Source organism: Rhipicephalus microplus, chromosome 4, assembly GCF_043290135.1.
Source record: "Rhipicephalus microplus isolate Deutch F79 chromosome 4, USDA_Rmic, whole genome shotgun sequence".
NCBI lineage: Eukaryota > Metazoa > Arthropoda > Arachnida > Ixodida > Ixodidae > Rhipicephalus > Rhipicephalus microplus.
The window spans coordinates 187,813,455-187,833,004 of record NC_134703.1 but is presented as its reverse complement, the minus strand read 5'-3'; the positions used below and the strand labels follow the sequence as shown (position 1 = coordinate 187,833,004).

The following is a 19,550-nucleotide window of genomic DNA, read 5'->3' as shown; positions in this document are numbered from 1 at the left end:
TGCGCGGTGCCAAGTCTCTTGGCCACATGATTAGTGCAGTCTTCTTTTTCTACATTGACAGCACCATAGACTTGACTCTGCAACTGCACTATATGCTTTGCTGTCACCGTCACTCAAGAATGTCATGAAATGCAGTGGGGCATCATAAGTCATTGTTCTCTGCCAAATGCGCATTGCAGCCTCCGTTTCCATGGCATGAAAGGAACAGTCTGCATTTTTTTCACAGACTGGGCCATGGAATACCTGCCACACTTCCTCGTCTGGGCCCATATCCTTGTGCCTACTGCATGTCAGGCAGTAATTTGATATGACCTTGAAGTCTAAGCAGAGGCCAGTATCTAAGGAGATAACTGCGCCAATCCCGTTGTGGCTTTTGTGGCCCCTCTTCTGCCAAGTGCAGTCGAACATAACAGCCACATCAGTTTCGCCTGCTACTTCTTTCGTCAACTCTCTGGATCGGCGCAAGTTTTCACTCACAGCTGCCATGGCAGCGGTGTGCACCTTCTTTGCTATCGAAAAAATCCTCGGTGATGCATTGGCTTTGGGAGTCCAATAATGGAGCAAAATCTCGACAATTGCTCATGCCCAATGCCGACAGCGCGTGCAGCCACCACCGCCTTCACATTTACAGTGAAACTATCTCGGGAGCTCCCACTGTTGTACCGTTGGCTCACTCGGCTGCTGCCGTCCGCCGTAACACGCAGTGACGTATAGGAGCACGAAAAAACAGTCGCTGAGCATTCGCTGTTTTCGCAATGAAGTTCGAGGAGCGACGAAAGTCCCTTGCCCTTTTCTGCCGGCTCCCGAACGGCAAGTTTTCGAATATTGCAAGCAGGGCATGCCGCACCTGCCACAAGTGCCGTCAGCAAAAGGGTGTCGCACAAAACTGTCGTTGCACAAACCTCATCGCGCTGTCTTTCGTCTTTTCCGAAGAAGCCGAGCTTCTTTTCCGAAGCACTGACGAAAGAAAGCGCAGCGTCAATCCCTTCATCGCAGCCACTGTCGCTCGCGCACTCGTCGATGCCGCCGTCAGGCCTAGCACACGTAGGCGTGTTCTCGTTCGTCGCCGTCGTTCGGGGTGCTTTACGCCGCCTTCCCTTGAACTTGTGCTTCGTTCGAAACTTCTGCGGTCTCACGTTGCACTTTTTCGGGCTTGTCATCGCGGAAATATGCGTAGACGCGCAGAAAATCAGATGGACCAAATGCCGATGGCCGCCACCAACACAGCTGACAATGACTCGGTAGCCAATGGCGATGCGGCTTAGGGTGCCGCGCGTTTCAAGCCGCTCAAACCACGTGATAAAAAGGCCTCGTTTTTTATTTTTTTTGCCCACATACGAAACTGGGGGTCGTCGGAGCTGTAAGAAGAAGGCCGGACGCAACTTTCCCAACTGATCGCGATGGCGGGCGGCACTGCGACGGGGAGCAGCGCGCAGTCAAAGATGGCCAATATCGGCGCAAATTCAAGAAATTTTGAGCCACCGCGATGCCTTTATACACATTGTTTTGCATTTTGCGGTTCGAATTTAGTTTTGAAATTTTCACAGATGAAAGAAGGTTTGAAGATTACAATGCAATAAAAATCAGAAATACGAGAAATTTCGCTAAAAACGCGATTTTTCGACTCTCATCTCCCGTTAAAACGGGGTCACGAAATTCAAAAGGATTCGTTCGTTCTTTCCTCCGAAACAGTGATCACTAGACATGCCACACTCTGGGAGTCAACTAATTTAGACTACCAGAGGTCTGTTAAAGCATACATAACTAACGAAGAACAGAGACATGCCTGCACTAAAAATGCTGCCACCTTTGCCGGGACTAAAAGCTGCAGTGTCAAGCTTAGCTGCACAAGTGACAGCAGAAGAAAAAATAATTAAAGTGACGAAAAAAAAAAAAAAAACTGCATTTTTAAAGAAAACATACATTTGTTCATTTCTTATCCTGTTTTATCATTTCGAGTACTTGAGTCAAGCGAGAATGTGTTGTAGCTGTCATTTGCTTGCCGAGCTCTTATCTGAAGGGCTTTTCCCCCCTCTCAAAATCCCAAGGTAGTCGAGCCACTGCCATGCTCGTTACCTGCAAGCAGCAGTTCATGACACGGAAAGGAGTCTAAGTCAAGCCACATACTTGGCTGAGTGGTCCAGCGCCAAGAGCCAGTCCAGAGACTCCGGCGGGCAGCACCACGGACTTGCTGTTGTTCTGCAAGGACACAAATGAACCAAGCCACATTGGAAGAAACTCTTGCACACCCCACAATGAGCAAGGTTGAAGGGTGTAAAATACATGTTAGAAAAACTATTTTTAGTACTTAGGTGCAAAGTGCACAGTTAATGCTACTTGAACTGCAGATTTTCAAGAGCAATGACTGCTACAAATATTGCGAACAGCTACATCTCTCCTTAAAAAAACTAATAAGCTATTACATTCACGTCAACCTTAACGGCAATGTATCACCCACAGAATCTATTAGAGATGTTCATAATGTGCTGTAATACGAAGAAGGGCGGGGGGAAGATGAACAACAAGAGAGAAAGCAGGGAGGTTAACCAGGCACATGCCCGGTTTGCTACCCTATGCTTGTGGAATGGGAAGGGGGCATAAAGATGGAGAGAGCAAAGAGAAAAGAAAAAAAAAAAGGATTGTCAGTCAATGGGCTGACGCGTATGCAGCAGTGGCACTACACAGTGGCACTACACAGTGGCTTGGTGATACTATGAACCTTAAATCTAATGGGGGGGGGGGGGGGATACTTGCATTGTTTCATTAAAAAAATAAAATAAGGCAAGTTTTCACTACACTCTGCAAAAACTTTTCTTGACACACTAAAAAACATAGTGTAATAACACTAAAAAACAGTAGTGTAATATCAATTTTTTCATTTGCCTTGCTGAAATAAATAGTGCTTTATTATGATACTACAACGGTTGGAGCATGTTTATTGTTCATGCAGCAACAATGCTTTTCCTTTCGTTCCATATATTAGACAGCACCACTTTTTTGAGCACGGAAACATGGCAACCGTGAAACCGTGTGCGGCTGCAAGCGCTTTAGTTCTCGGAGAAAAGCTCTTAAGGGGGGATGCTACACCTTCCAAAAACTTATTTTTGCGAGTACCTCAGTCAAATTTGGAGAGCCTATGTAGATTTTACTGCTGATTTCAAAAATCTAATTCTTTTTTTGCTGTGACAATTAGTTTTAAAGATATAATGAACTGCGACTTTTTTCAATTAAGGCCTAATTAGCTAATTAACTGTAACTTGGATATTGATGTGCAACCTATAGAACCAATTCGGAATGTTCACAGTGTGCAATAAAGTATAAATCATTGTTCTGGGCTATTTCGAAGCAAAGTTGTGGGATGTTGAATATGACATGAAAAATTTCCCCATCTACACTTGAAACAAAAGATCCATTTAGAGAATTTTCTCCAAAAATTATTACAATAAAACTTACTTTACGACACATCCCCTGCATTTATCTTTGAAACAAAAAAGAAATCGTAATGATAACCCAGATAGAACAAGAGATATTGCTCCAACATAATGGGAAGCACATGAAAATTGTCGTTTTGAGAAATCGAGAAAAAACGTGAGCACACATTTTTATTGCAGAAGATGCAACAAGACAACCTCAAAACGCACCAGAAGCATAGTCTGAATGCACTCTGTGCTCATGCCTCCTCTTCACTAGCTTCCGGAGTTCCAATGAGGCTGTTCTTTTCTTGTTGGAGACAATGCTGCGACGGTGGTCTTTTTCTCTCGCTCTCCTGGCACCAGTACTTGTCGCATTCATGTCCATTTCACCTAAGATTGCCGTTGCAGAATTCAAATTGCCCGTGTTGAAGCGCAGCACTGCTTCTGCAACAGCTGCTTCAACAGCGAACAGGGACGCATGGTGCTCCTTGGGGGCCAAACTCCAGATTACCGAATGTAGGCTCTCGTTGGAGTTCTGCGTTTTGCCGCGTTCGCACTTCTGAAGCAGGGCTCTTTCCGAAAGCCGGGTATAAACCGGTAGTAATGCCTCTGCCACGTCTTTCGGTAGATTGTAGGCATGCCTGGGGTCGGGCTCACCCTTTGCTTTTGCGGCATTGTGCCGACACCATGAAGTTCCACCAGCTGGGCACAGACTGTGGTCCGAGCATTCATCAGTGGAGGTGACGTGGCGGTATGTGGCCATCACAGCCTTTTGCATCTCGCCCACGTCACCTTCATGCGATTTCAGAGCCCGGCCATAATATGTGCTCAGCCTGGTGATCAGCTCACCTGTGAGCCTGCCTTTCCCACCAAGGCCTCTTTTCCCATCGCACTTTTGTTTCTGCACCAGGTTTCTTAATGCGGTGCCCATCCGTTTCTGTACATGATTAATACAGTCTTCCTTCTGCACGTCAATGTAACCATACACCTTGGCGTCTTGTATGGCGCAAAATGTCCTAGAGTCTCCATCAGACAGCATAGTTGTGTAGCGCAGGCCATGGCATTCAAGCGACCTCTGAAATAGAATTAGAGCCGCCTCCACTTCCATTTGCCCCGCTTTGCTGTTCGTATTTTTTGGCATTTGTGGTTAGCCTTCCATTCTTGATAGCCCTCACTACTAGGCTTTGGGCCCACCTCGCAGCCTAGGCAAAAGTTGGAAAGAACGACGTAGTCCAACACGTAGCCACTAAATAATTCGATAACTGTGCCCACGCCGATGTGGGAAGAATGGCCTCGCGTCTTCCACGTGCCGTCGTAGCTAACGGCAATATTGCCCCGGTGGCCGAAGCACAAGTCATCATAAATTGTTCTAACCTTTTCCGCACATTCGCTCATAGCGGACTCAGCCGCTCGCGTTGCAGCGGGTGCCAGCGTGTTCTTCAAAGGCCGCTGAAACGTCTTGTGGTGCATACCGCGGTGTGAGATGCCCATTGTTGCGAAAATATCGTTCATTTTCGTTTGGCCGTTGCCGGTAGCAACCATCGCCCTCGAAGCGAGAAGATTTACTTCAAACGGATTGCACGTTTTCGTGCCGTTTGCGCGGGGCGAAGTTCATTCATTCGCGATCTCGCCGCACCTTTCACACTGCACTAGCACTTTCACGGCAAGTCCGTAGTCCCGATCCCCTCTGACGATCGTAGCCGGTCCGTGGCAGGCTTTGCAACACAAGGCACCCATTATCGCGTTTAGGATATCTAGATGCATAAGCAGATAAGGAGCAGCGTGGTCCGAGTCCTGTGCGGTTGCCTCGCTACAACTCGCGGTGAAAAAGTCAATTTTCCGTGCAGTTGCTGGCGCAGATGAAAGCCGGTCGAGCGTCGCTTTCTCCCGGGCATGATTTTCTTCAACTTCGGCGTTTGTCACCACCTTGGCGTCGATTCGTAGTCGTCCGGAGTTCGCTTCACCGTCATCGGAGGCAACGCGCTCGGTCGCACCATCGCTGAACGGTTGCGGAGCGTCGACACATCGTCGGAGTCAACCAAGGGCTCTGATGACTTCGTAGACTTTCTCCCACGACCTTTGCGTTTCCTGCGACCAAATGCGTGCACGGTCCGATACTTTTTTGCGTTTCCAGGCATGGCGATACGATCAGAAGCTTCAGAGTGCTCTGCCAATTTCGAGGCGTCACAGCGGTAACCCTTTAAAAATGGCGTCGGGTCGCGTATGCAGGCGCAAGCCGCGAGCTTCCAGCCAACCGGAAAGCGCCATTTTAGTCACGTGCGCCGTTTAGCCAATGGCAGTGAGCGCGGCTTTTCGTCTTTGAGGCCCCGTTTTTCGAGCCGGGGAAACGCTCAATGTTGCTTACTGAATAAAAAAAAACAGCTGAAAACGCGTTCTTTCAAACAAGACCAAAATGGCGCCGATCGAGCGCGTAGTTCCCGCGTATCGTAGAGCCGAAACCTGCGCTATTCGCCCTCAATTTAAAGGGCAGGACGCCCGTTTTCGGTTTTTTAAAGTTGAATAACAATAAAAGTTGATGGTATTCGGCTATGAAATTTTGTAAATAGGTGCGCAATGATGTCGGGAACGCGAAAAGAAGGTCCGCGAAAACTCGATTTTTTGGCTGATTTTCGGTCCCGAAGTGCCGCGTCCCCCCTTAATAGGACACAAAAATGTTGCTTCCATTCATATTTTAATGTTTTCTAAACGCACCAATGATGTGCGGGAGCAAAACCAAAATCAGCCGCCAGCTGCAGTACCAAGAGAGCATACACCAGTTCACAAAAACAGCTCTGGACAAACTACCGTATTTACTCGATTCTACCGCGCCCTCAATTGTAACGCGCACCCATTTTTCTCGCTGGCCTGCACGATCACACCACTCGAAAAAACAACTCCCTTCGGGAGCGTCTTCCATTTAAATGTAAGGTACGGGGGAAGCTTGTGCCCATCTGACGTGTAACAGAGCATTGCCGTCACTGTAGTTTTACCATGGACCGATGTCAGCACGCGAACTTCCTTCGCCCCCTTCTCGACAGTTGTGGTGCCAGGCATGTCGAAGTAAAGAGGCGACTGATCGGCATTCCCGATTTGCCCAAGCAGGTAGCCATTGTTGTGCCGCAAGTTTAGGACGAACCTCTGAAAACTAAAGCTTTTCATCGTACTCCTCCACAAAACTTTTCGCATATGCCCGTTCACCTTGGGAGGGAAAAGCCTTTTTTCTTCATAAAGTTAGCCAGCACCTCCTCGCTTTAAACTGGCTCCACGTTAGACCTTTTTCTAAGGCTAACTACATAGCCTGCACTTGGAGCAGTTCTGTCGTCACGGGCCGCTGTGCCGCTCACTGCTCAATCACATACTCGCCGAGCAGCTCTTCAATTGGCAGAAACCGACCCTGCTGTGGTCCAATGAAGCCTTTGCGTGAAGCTTTGCTGTCGACAATCTTCTGCTTTTGTTTCCGCCAGTCCCGCACGCACGTTTCGGGAACTCCGAACGACCGCGATGCGGCCCGATTTCCGTCAGTTTCTGCACACGCGATGACTTAAAAGCGGCATCGTGATGCACTCGAGTTTTTGGAGTCGGCCCTTCCATGCCGTCGATGCTAATGCACTACAAGATGAACTCCTCAGCACACGTACGAAGTGCTGCACATAAGAAACACATAGGCAGAAATGGCCGATGCGCCATGCCGACGCACGTAGGGGGCGGCCATTTTCGAAGTGCCGATGGCAATAGAATGACCGTATTAATTTTTTTTTCGTACTCGATTATAACGCCGACTAGCCAACACACACATGTTTATTTCAACGAGCAATACAACGGAATAAAAACACCGCACCCCCGCGGCGGTCTTATATCTAACAAAGAACTTAACAGTGACGTCAGAGAGCCAGACACTTCCATGTGCATCTTATCTTATATACGACACGCGCTCTATCTTGGGTAGTATTACACAACACTCCTTCCCCCCCCCCAAGTGTTTTTTAGTACCGATCCGGCGGTCGTCTTTGCCGGGTGCTGCGTCGAAGTTCCGGAAGTTCCGGTGGGGAAGATTGAGTCTCGCCCCCGCCGCAGTCCCCACCAGCAGATGAAGGGCCCGGTAGGTTGACCGGTTCTTTGTTTGTATCTTCTGCCTGCTCCTCGACTTGATCGGGGTCGGCCGTCTCTCGTGCGCCCTCGATGGGTACAGGGGCACCTAAAGACCTGCGAGGCACAACGTCTTGGGTGCATGCGGGAAGTTCGTAGTTTGCAGACGGCACCTGAACCGAAGGCGGGAAACACTCCTGGAATGTTCGTGGTCTCATATGATCAACATGCACGTACCTCTCCTCGTTCCCTATCCCTATCACATAAGTGCTTAAACTCTCGCGTTTTTTTACCTTACCGCTCAACCACTCTCCTTCCCCGGGGCGCAGTCCTTGTACGAGGACGTCTTCCCCTTCCTCGAAGTCTCTCCAAGCTCCACGTCGCCGATTGGCTGCCTGCCTTGTTCGCTCTAGCTTTTCTTTCATCCTTTGCTCGATATCTGGATGGAGAAAGCTCAACCTGGTTCTAGGTTTCCACGATAAGAACAGCTGGGCCGGCGTCTCTTCAGTAACACCTGTTGGCGTGTTCCTATAATTGAATAGGAATTGGTCGATCCGCTGCTGGAGAGACTTCATCCGCCCATTCTTCTGCTCGTCCATGACCTGCTTAAGAAGATTTTTCTTTAACGTCTGTACACAACGCTCTGCGCTGCCATTCGATGCCGGGTGATAAGGCGGCGATTTAGTGTGCCGGATGCCATTACGACTCATGAACGTCTCGAAAAGTTCCGAAGTAAATTGGGGCCCATTGTCTGTTACTACTTCTTCCGGTAATCCGTACGCGGCAAATACGGTGCGCAATTTCTCTATTGTCTTTTCGCTATTAGTTGACCTCATCAGAAACACTTCAACCCACTTGGAGTACGAATCAATAAGTACTAGGAACCAATGCTGGTCTCGATGCGCAAAATCTAAGTGCACACGCTCCCACCGGCGCCCCGCCACTCCCCATGACATCACCGGAACCTTGGGCGCCGCATTTTGCGTCAACTGGCATGTTACACATTCTTTAACTTTTTGCTCAACATCCGGCGTAAGGCGAGGCCACCATACGTGGCTTCTAGACAGCATTTTCATACGTGCCATTCCAGGATGGCCCTCGTGCAACAGTGATAGCACTTTGTCGCGGAGAGACAATGGTACTATCACCCGGTTTCCCCACGTCACACATTCTCTGTCAACAGAAAGCTCGTGGCGTCGCACAAAGTAGGGCGCCAGTGCATCGTCAGACACTTTTGAAGGCCAACCGCTCTGCGTGTAAAACAACACTTTTGACAACAGGCTGTCTGTTCTCGTTTCCCTTCTGATGTGTTCTGCGGAGAGTGGGAGCTCGTCTAGCATCGAAAAGCCGATGTACTCCGACACGTCATCAGAGTTCCGAAGCGGCAGGCGCGATAGTGCGTCTGCATTGCCTATATCGCGTGATTTGCGATAAACCCATTTGTACTCATACGCAGCAATCTGCAGAGCCCATCGCTGCACGCGTGCCGCTGACATCGCAGGAATCGGCCTATCCTCTCCCAATAATCCCGCCAAGGGCTGATGGTCTGAGTATATTACAAATTTTCGCCCAAAAAGGTACTTGTGAAACTTCTTTAACCCGTACACGACAGCCAGTGCTTCTTTTTCGATATGGGCGTACGCCTGCTCTGTTTTAGTGAGCGTTCTAGAGGCAAAAGCGATTGGCCTTTCTTCTGATCCTACCTTGTGAAAAAGGACTGCGCCTAAACCATACGCAGATGCGTCACAAACGAGCCCTAGCTCCCTTGAAGGGTTATAGTAGGTGAGTACGGACGTGCTCAGCAACCAGCTCTTGGATGCTTTGAAGGCTTTTTCGGCGACCTCCGTCCATTCCCACTTGGCATTCACAGCTAGCAAGTCATGTAATGGCTTAAGTTGTGCTGACATGTTCGGTACGAACTTCCCATAGAAATTTATCAAGCCTAGGTAAGCCCTCAACTCATTCTTGTTCTTTGGAGTCGGTGCTTCTTTTATAGCACGCACCTTGTCCTCTGAAGGGCGGATTCCGCTTTCCCCAATCACGTGCCCCAAATAAGTCACAGACTTCTCAAAAAACTTGCATTTTTCTTTCCGCAATTTCACCCCTCGTTCCTGGAACCTTGTCAGCACAGCTTCCACCCTATCATAACACTCTTCCATCGTTTCCCCCGCTATTAACACATCATCAAGATAACATGACACTCTGTCCAACCCCTTCAGCATATCATCCATTACCGCTTGGAAAATGGATGGAGCACTTGTTATACCGTACGGCATACGTGTATATTGAAAAAGGCCTAGGTGGGTGTTGACAGTGACCAAGGGTTGCGACTCGGGGTGCAGCTGCAACTGTTGGTACGCTGTCGACAGGTCAAGGACAGTAAACCACTTGCATCCATGCAGCGCTACAAACGTATCTTCCATTGTTGGCAGAGGGTAATAATCAGTTCTCAGACAACGGTTTAGGGTCACTTTGTAGTCTCCGCATATTCGCACTTTGTTGTTTGCCTTGGGGACAACTACTAGAGGCGTTGCCCATTCACTGTGTTTTACTGGAACCAGTACTCCAGATTCCACTAGCGACTGCAACTCCGACGCTACCGCGTTCCGGAGTGCGAATGGCACAGGCCGATGTTTGCAGAAAACAGGCGTACAGCTGTCTTTTAGCACCAGTTTGACCGACGTGTCAGCTATCAGTCCTAGTGATTGATTAAACACTTCCGAAAATTTTTCGATGAGTGCGGCTGATCTATCATGTGTGTTTGCTTTATCAAAGTTGATATTACACACGCTTGCCCAATTCAGCTTCAAAGCCTCTAGCCAGTTGCGGCCCAACAACAAAGTGTCACAATTTTTTTCCGTCCGGACTACAATCAACGGCAAGGTCTCGGTTTGCCCGTCGTGCTCTACATGCACCGTCAACTTTCCGGCAACTGCTAGTGTGGAACCGCCATACGTTTTTAACCGTAAACTACATCTTTCTAGGGGTACATTCGGCCAATACTGTCTGTACATTTTTTCTGGCACAATAGACACAGAGGCTCCGGTATCAACCTGCATCGTGACATTCCTGCCTGCGATCTTAACTTTCACCGCGTAGCCACCGTGACTACTCCGACATGAAAAAATATGACTAAGCAAGACCTCGTTCTCACCACTTTTATCGTCCCAGTCACCAGAGTCTTCTAAGCCAGTACCATCGATGAGAGAATGCACCGAACGTGGCGTTGTTCTGCAGACCCTTGCCAGGTGTCCCACCTTTTTGCAGGCACGACATCGATATTTGCGAAAAGGGCAGGTGGTGGCGTCATGCGCTGCTCCGCACCGCGAACAGTCCGTCGCCTCGGCATGCCGCTCCGCGTTACCGCTCACGCCCCTTTTCGTACCTGTGGACCGTTGGGGGTGGTGTGGCCGCACCAAGTTCACGTCACCGAGTTCTTTGGGGTGAATTTTTCTGGTTTCTGTGCGAGCGAGTTCCCCACTTTTCGCCAGGTCATAGGCAGCTTGAAACGTCAGGGTACTCTTCTTAAGCAGCTCTGCTTGTGCCGTTTCATCTCTCAGTCCGGCCACGAACCGATCCCGCAGGGCGTCATCCAAGAATTGGCCGAACTCGCACGATCCAGCCAGCCTTTTTAATTCTAACGCAAATGCGGCAACTGACTCATTTTCCCGCTGCGACCGACGGTTGAACCGGAATCTTTCCGCTATCACCAAAGGCTTCGGGGAATAGTGCCCTTTCAGTATTTGGAGCAGTTCGTCGTACGTTTTCTCTTCCGGCTTGGTCGGGGCCAATAAATTCTTCAACGTGCGGTAGGCCTGTTTTCCAATGGCGGTGACAAAGACTGACACCTTCAAGTCTTCACTGACCTGGGTCGCCCGGACGTAATGTTCAAAGCGTTCCGCATATGAGTCGAAGTCTTCGTCTCCCTCTTCCGTGAACGGCTCAAACCGGCCAAAGGAAGCCATGACGTGGTAATCCACCAGGACGCTTTCCGCTCCTAGAATACTGGTGCCGTGACGTGAGCTACAGCCGAGGCCCGGCTAACGTGCCCGAGTATCATCCCATCTTCGTCGCCACTGTTATGTCTTCACAACTTGGGAGCCGACTAGCCAACACACACATGTTTATTTCAACGAGCAATACAACGGAATAAAAACACCGCACCCCCGCGGCGGTCTTATATCTAACAAAGAACTTAACAGTGACGTCAGAGAGCCAGACACTTCCATGTGCATCTTATCTTATATACGACACGCGCTCTATCTTGGGTAGTATTACACAACACACTCGAGTTTTTGGAGTCGGCCCTTCCATGCCGTCGATGCTAATGCACTACAAGATGAACTCCTCAGCACACGTACGAAGTGCTGCACATAAGAAACACATAGGCAGAAATGGCCGATGCGCCATGCCGACGCACGTAGGGGGCGGCCATTTTCGAAGTGCCGATGGCAATAGAATGACCGTATTAATTTTTTTTTCGTACTCGATTATAACGCGCATGCGATTTCTGAATTCGCTTAACCAGAAAAAAGGTGCGCGTTAGATTCGAGTAATTACGGGAATGGTTCAAAGAGGTCTGCTATCAAGTGTAGGAACATTTAAACCCACGGAATGTGCCCTAAACCACACAAGCTGGATGTACTAAATGTGGAAGAATAAAAATTCATTGTGAGCAACCATGCAAGAAACCTTCGGAAACACGCTGCCATCAGTCACCGTCTTCAGCACCCAAGCTCACACCACGATTTCATATCGCCTGTCTTGATGCGAAGAAGTCTTTAAAATGTAAACGTTGGCCCACTGCGTGCAATGCAATTCGGCCAAGGAATTACACAAATTCACATGTATTCGTGTCACCAATATTGCATCGGATTCTATTGTACAAATCCTTGCTTTAGGCCGTTCCCTAGCCAAGTTGTGGACTGCTCAACACAATGTGATAGCGTCTTCTCTTGCTCTCTCCATGCCAGTACTTCTCCAATTGATGTTAATTTCACCCAAAATTGCTGCTGCCGAGTGCCAACTTTTGTATTTAAAAGGGGCCATGGCACTTAAATTATTGATTATTTTTTAGAAACCCTGGAAGTTCATGTGCTGGTTTCATATTTCACATATCCAATTACATTTACAACAAAACGAGTAGTTCTAAAATACTAAATATTTCCTGTGCTTCTTGCAGAGCAACGTTTATCCTTAACCGAGAATTACAAAGTAAATCAACATATCACAATAATTAATCTGGAATCCCAACTGTGTGAAGTGCAACGAAAACGGAGCTTCTACATCTATTAGAAGAAATGGTATAGATGATGAACATTCATGAGTGAAATCGCAGCTTGAAATTGACGCACTTGAAAATGCTCTACACAGCAAGACCAATCAAGATTTCATTAAAGCCGGTCGCATTTTTTTCCCTCTCCGTAATTCCTCTCTAGCGCTGCACGTTTGCACGCACAGCCCTTCTGAGGGCTCATAGACTATGGGGTCTCTGATCTCGCTACTGCGAACCCCCAGATGAAGACGTGATCGATGCTCAACCTGCAGAAAACTAAACTGCCATGACAACAGCAGCAATAGTAAACTACACCCCCTGCTCAGGACAGAGAGAGAAAGCAGCCTTGCCTTAAGCTCCTCCTCTGCTTCAACAAGTGAGGGAACCAGTTCCTCTTGGGAGCACTCCACACCTCCTATAACCCCCCTGCCTCCCAGCAAGGAACCTTCCCCTCACTACATCACGCCTCCATCGCCTCTCCTTATCCCTGCCGCTGATCAAAAGGCACCCAATTCAACTTTCATGGATGCCCCTGCTGTGACCTCACCAGTCACCAACTGACTGCACAAGCCTTCGACGCAACCTTTCGCTCCTCATCGCCCACCAGACTACAAGCCACATGACTGCACCCTTACACAGGAGTCCAACGCACCAGGAGACCATCTTCTATCTAGTCGGGAAGGCGAACTTGCCGTCTGTCTCGAGAGATGCCACCGTTGGATTTTTCTGAATTTCCAGCCACCCGACGAGTAGGGGTTAAACATCAGTCCAACCTTGTTGCCGTCGACATGCGCCCTGCTTCCAACCCGTCCTCACTACCAAAATCGGGACTATCTGTGGAGTCCAGGTGAAATCCAAATGCGTCGCCACCAACACCTGCATCGTGCTTGGTGTCCACCCGAACATTGACACTGATGTCACTGCTATGAGCATCACCTCGTCTGCCCCCTCGTGTCCCGTTTCTGCGGAGGCAAATGCCTCGCACTCTTCTTTAAGGGCACTACCGTCACTCCAGACATTTTGCTTTCGTAAGCAAAAGCTGCGAGTCTGCCCGCCTCTCCCAACCGCTGTGGACGCTTCGGCTACCTGCTCCTGTGACGCATGCTGCTTGCGGTGTGGCCACATTCAAGCTGCTGAGTCGTGCATAGCAATACACCATCGCTGACTCAATTGCAGCGGAAACCAAGCCGCAACAGAACCTCGCTGCCCATCCTGGCAACTCCAGCGTAAGGCCGCTGTCGTCCTCCAAAGCCTTTGCGTGACTCCCTGACAAGTGCTAGAGCGCGCCGGCTCCGTTGATACCAGCAAGAATCTAATCAGCGCACTGGTTCGAAAAGGGCACTCTTTTCGGGACGCTCCTGCTGGCAACACTGGAGCAGACTGCAGCCTCTACGACCACTCCACTGACAACCGCAGCAAGTCCGATGATGGCCGCACTTGCTACAGCCTTGCATGCCGTCCTTGTGGCGATGGATTCTCCTGTGCGTTGTTTGTGTGCCGTGGCTCTTGCTACGCATGATACACTCAAGGATTCACTTCACAAGTTACTCACACGGAGGTCAACAGACTCCACCATCACGTGAGCACGCCTGACCACCTTTTCTCCTGTGCCAGAAGTTTGGTTCCGCCTTGCACCTTATGCGCAGACTTTTTAAGCGCCATCTAGGCCCTTTTTTAAATTTCTGATTTTACCTGTCAGTGGTTCACTTTCCCCGGCTTTCTCGGTGGCTTTTTCCCTTCAGTTGCTCGTGGCAAATTGCAATTTGAATCTGCAACAAATCCAGAGTCCCTCTTTCTTTTACTTCCATCTTACTCCTCTCCCTTGTGCTCTACTGCTGAGGAGTCCTCGCCACAGAGTTGCGGGGTGCACTTTTCAAACATCCCTCAGCATAGCGTGACTTGTTCAAGTTGGTTTAGAATATCCATTTTCGTTACACTGCACAGAGTTCTGAATACAGATTGTTGCAATGTGGCAATTTACTTGGCAACTCTTCAAGTTTAGTGGGATACATGCTGTCCAGACAGTCATGACCCCAGACTCCAAGAGATTACTTTTATGGCCTCAAGCATAACCTAGCATCACCCATGTGCCATCGTGGCCTACAGCTTGGCCAGAATTCCAAAGCAGACATCTTCTTGACTATGTCCAAACCATTTTACCCATTCACTTATAGCACTCTGCCACACTTGTGGGAAAATGTTGAGCCCTGCCCCCATAGCAATTTATTTTGTCCATCGAAACATCACTTGGATGCAACATACATCCAGAAATTTTACCGACTAGGTTGCTGTGCACTGAAAACATCAAGAATCGATACAACTGCACAGATTACACATCTATTATTGGAGAGGCCAATCAGAACCTTAAAGGACCAACTACCCAGAACATGAAATGCACCCGACCATGGAACCATTTAATTCTGTAAATGGGCACAGATTTTTTAGTTCGTATTAAAATACTGTTAGTTTCTTTATATGAAAATATATTACCCTGTGAAAATGTACACATAGGCCTGCATTAGTGATATGCATTAAATAAGCACTGCCTTCATGTGACGCAACAATCTTATGCTCGTCAATAAAGCTCGAGCCACTTTTCAGTGCCCTCATGCAACTGTGCACAATTTCCAGGACGGTAAGGTTTTAGAAAGACAGTTTTTCGATTTATACTTTGTCTCAAATGGCGTGCATTGCTACTCCGCACGACCATGCATATGCGTAGTGATGTTTTCGGTGACTTGGCTCATGTATCGAAGAGCAACGACGTTGGGACAAGCCACCCACGACTCCAGTGCAGGTGCACACAGCACGTTACAACCACAAAAAAACTGATGCCGCATCATCCAACTTTCACATTTTTGAACTTTCGAATTCACATGAACAGCTTACTTTCATAAAGTAACTGAAAAGCTCAAAATAAAGGTGCTGAAGCATAGTTACACAAACTCCTCCACAAACAGAACGACAGCTTTCACGAATCGCAACAAGGGCTGGCGGCATCGCTATCAGTTGTGAGAGTTGCTGCAGCAAAAATAAATCTGTATTTAGAGCCTTTCAGATAAAAAAATACTGCTTGTGAATTAACTACATGCCTCTGGGATTAACTAATGCAACACAACAATGGGTGAGCTTCCTGTCGCACTGTGAAGAGGGTGGAGGAAATTCACTTGCCCGTGCCTTTAAGGTCAAGCACAGCAAACTGCAGATGTACCACCACTTGAAGTCAAGACGTACATATTTGTCAAGGCCTCACCCTTTTGCCTAGGGTGCACCAACAGTTTTCATATAGCTCATACTAGCAAGGGTACGGTGTAAAATGTCCTATATTTGTGTAAAAATGCATTCAAATGACGTGTCACATTTTATCATTTGAACTGCTGCAAGGCCCAGAGCACATCAATGCAGAAAGAAATTGGAAAAAACTGTAGAACTGGTGACGAAAGCACAGGCAATTTATGATAATTTGATATGTGGGGTTTAACGTCCCAAAACCACCATATGATTATGAGAGACGCCGTAGTGGAGGGCTCCGGAAATTTCGACCACCTTTAACGTGCGCCCAAATCTTCTTTAACGGTTCTTTAACGTGCGCCCAAATCTGAGCACACGAGTATACGACATTTCCGCCTCCATCGGAAATGCAGCCGCCGCAGCCGGGATTCGAATTCGCGACCTGCGGGTCAGCAGCCAAGTACCTTAGCCACTAGACCACCGCGGCGAAGCCACAGGCAATTTATGTGAAAGTTTTTGTGTCAAATGAGACTGTTGTAGCTGTCTTGAGCCAGCATGATCTATTCAATTTTTTAAAGGGGATGTTACATTCCTTGAATTAGGTTATTTGCACGATGTTGTGATAGTTGCAAAAGCATGGTGCCATTATGATGATTACGCTTGCTTCTGCATCCTGGAACCTCGTACATATTGATACTTTACAGATAACAGGGGAGGAACAAAATTGCAATATATATATATATATATATATATATATATATATATATATATATATATATATATATATATATATATATATATATATATATAAATTTTAATGTGAGAACACATTTGCATGATATGTCTTTACCAAACATACCTCTTCAAAGAGCCTGCTGTTGCTGACTGATGAGGACAGAGGCCGCAGGCATGACCGGGAAGTGGCAGAGGCCTGCAAACAAAAATGCTCCATCATGACCATTGCTGGAAAATGCTTTTCAAGAGGACATCGACAATGACACTTGTTAGTAACTCTCGTGTAGCTTGCTGCGAAATTCTTGGAAGTGCAAGTACTACCCGTTTGCTAGCGTAGTTGACTAAGGAGGCGGCAGTGCATATCTTCGTTCAGAGATGGCCCCAGCCTCCCAAGATTACTTGCGAGCAGTTTGAAGGTGGGGGCAAATGGGTCCTCCTCGAAAGTGCTACCCACATTAGAACCAAGTAATCGTAAAGTAGAACAGTGCAACCATTTCAAGGCGAGCAATCCAGCAAGGAAGATTCGGGACAATCGCTTCACTGTAAGATGCTGACGCATGTGCTCTGGAAAACGAAAACATAGGCGATTTCAAAATGACTCGCCCTGCATGTGTAACAGACATTACGTGTATTCGCTCATATTAACCTTTAATTATTCAACTATGGAAACTTGGGTAGTTTTTTTTTGGTTCAGTCAATGACCTCTAAACGTACCCGTTATAAGGTACGAAGGGCACGCTGGACATCGCAAGGTGACCACGAGTTAGATGACCAAACGACACGAGAAAATTTCGCCCGCAGCATCCTATTGAACTTCAAACGGAAACAGTACGTGGCTTGTGTGGAACTCCATTACGCACAACGAGAGCCTGGTTGGGCGTGACTATCAGCCCCTGCATAACCAAGAGTACGCGGCATCGGCTAAACCACTGCATTTCGTTAGCGGGATGACTGTAGCGGGATAACGCCAGAGGCGCCCTGCTAGCAGCAAGAGCTAACGCAGTGGGTTCTCGAAGCTGCTTGACGAAAAGCGACGAGTTCGCACGCGTTATAGAAAAGAGAATCACGCCATCCTGAAGATTACAAACGCCACAGTTGGTGAGTCTCATAACGGCACTTTAAGGAAGGACAGACGCTCGGCAGGGTCGTTTCAACATGGCGACTCTGTTGACCGCTTGCTCTTGCAGCAGCTTTCCAGTGCTCTTTTGCGCACAAACTTATGCCGGTAGGCACTACGTTTCCGACAGTAGACTTTCGCGGTCAATGATAGTAAAGTTCCAAAGCCCGAGGTCATTAAAGGTCAGTACTCACCACAGTTCGTGAAACGGGGGCGGCGAGCTTGAGGGCGAACATTTTCGGTTAGGTCCTTGAAGGGCGTACAAAGCTGCAAAGACGAGGCATAATGTATGGAAAAGCGAGGCAAGGAGCTCGAAACAACTCCACCGGATTCGCCAAACACGCAACCTGAAAAGCCGGCAAACGCTACAGACTAGGAATGCTAATCTCAGTTTGCTGGGGTGACCTTCACAGAGAAGCCGGCTCTCGTGAGCGGAGGAGATATAAGCTCGCTCATCAGCAGCTTGCCGGAGATCTGCCTCAAAATTACAGGTGCACACAGTTATTCTCAATATCTGATATACCTGAGAGAGCAGCGGGTCCCGGTACAACCTTCGCCACGGGCAGATTACGACGGATAACTAAAGCAACACTTACCAACCACAACACCCAGCAAGTTCCAAGGGACTGCGCCAACTGCGCCTGCGCGCAGTTTCGGCTGGAGCACGGTGAGCGTAAAAGGCGAGGAAGAAAAAAACTTTTACTTTTTCTATTTTAACCAGTCACACGTTCGAATCAAACTTCAAAAATATATTTTTAGAGTTGATTGTAGCAATTTTCAATTAACCTAATTTAGTAGTTGTTGCAAAGGTTTGACAAATTATTTATACGTGCACTTGTTTCAATCTGGACTTCTTACGTCACACCACCAGCCTAAATCTTAGCCAATGATGGGCGCGCATTCCGGCGCACCGTGCGGCATATCGTCTGCGCCGGTGCACGGGTTGCCGCTTCCCATAAGATGTGAAGCGCTTCGGGCTGCGTACGTGTGATGGCGGTATTCCTAATTAACAATTGCAAATTTAACAATTGCGGCCTGACGTTCCCAACACTGCGAGAGCTCATTTTGCACATCGAAGACACGCACATAGGTATTACCCTTGGCTACATCGAGCGCGCGCTGGGAGACGGCGCGAGCACGCGACCGCTCCACGCCCCGATTTCTCTCAGGTGCATCGCAGAGATGCAGCGAAAAAACTGATGCGGATCACTGCTGCTTCTCTTAGTGCACGCGTCAGTTGGGACGAGTTCGGCGCATCTTGTGCTGCAATTTGATTGCGTGCGCGCTAATTGTCAAACCGAAATTGCAAGAAAGTAGAGAGCTTAATTATCGGTGTCGATTGAGATTATACCTCGTGTGACGCGAGTTAAAAAAAAAAATGTTGCTCTTTCTCCCGCCTGTAGATAACGACCCAAGACTACTCGAAAAGCAAGAACTGCATCCACCTTCGTGCCTTCCTGTCAGCTGCGTCCTTAGGTGGGTACAGTACTACGCAGACGTGATTTTTTTGCTTGACGTTTAACTGTAGCTGTACTCGGTTCCGTCCGTGCTCGGGCATTGATATGTCTGCTGCCAGGCGCAATTCCGAGGCGTTGGAACTGCGTCAGTGTGCGCATTAGATGTGTTATTTTGCACCAGGGACAAAAAAGCACTAGCGTGCGAAGGCGGCCGGCTTTGGCCACGCCGCACTTCC

General features: G+C 48.3%; 3 protein-coding genes across 4 annotated transcripts in view; 1 reads left to right on the top strand and 2 right to left on the bottom strand.

The window, feature by feature from the left end:
* ATPsynC (ATP synthase, subunit C) overlaps positions 1 to 18,586 on the bottom strand; it is a 31,472-nt gene extending 12,886 nt beyond the window's left edge. Inside the window, exons 1-4 of one of the 2 annotated variants that reach the window (XM_037423713.2) lie at positions 18,454 to 18,586; positions 18,052 to 18,124; positions 16,865 to 16,936; positions 2,128 to 2,199 (exon numbers count right to left, since the gene is read on the bottom strand). In XM_037423713.2, coding sequence (XP_037279610.1) covers positions 2,128 to 2,199; positions 16,865 to 16,936; positions 18,052 to 18,093 — 186 coding nt within the window. In that variant the 5' untranslated portion in view covers positions 18,094 to 18,124; positions 18,454 to 18,586. Of the gene's footprint in view, positions 1 to 2,127; positions 2,200 to 16,864; positions 16,937 to 18,051; positions 18,125 to 18,380 lie in introns of both variants that reach the window. The other variant, XM_037423714.2, reaches the window with a different exon arrangement.
* LOC142814700 (uncharacterized) lies at positions 7,404 to 16,699 on the bottom strand. The gene is made up of 2 exons (XM_075893885.1): positions 10,654 to 16,699; positions 7,404 to 7,616 (listed from the first exon to the last, which is right to left on the bottom strand). The coding sequence occupies exons 1-2, from the start codon at positions 11,462 to 11,464 to the stop codon at positions 7,609 to 7,611; spliced, it is 819 nt and encodes a 272-aa protein (XP_075750000.1). The 5' UTR covers positions 11,465 to 16,699; the 3' UTR covers positions 7,404 to 7,608.
* A 172-nt stretch (positions 18,587 to 18,758) lies between the features above and the next one.
* LOC119172555 (juxtaposed with another zinc finger protein 1) overlaps positions 18,759 to 19,550 on the top strand; it is a 60,596-nt gene continuing 59,804 nt past the window's right edge. Inside the window, exons 1-2 of the mRNA XM_037423712.2 lie at positions 18,759 to 18,947; positions 19,261 to 19,333. Coding sequence (XP_037279609.1) covers positions 18,848 to 18,947; positions 19,261 to 19,333 — 173 coding nt within the window. The 5' untranslated portion in view covers positions 18,759 to 18,847. The remainder of the gene's footprint in view (positions 18,948 to 19,260; positions 19,334 to 19,550) is intronic.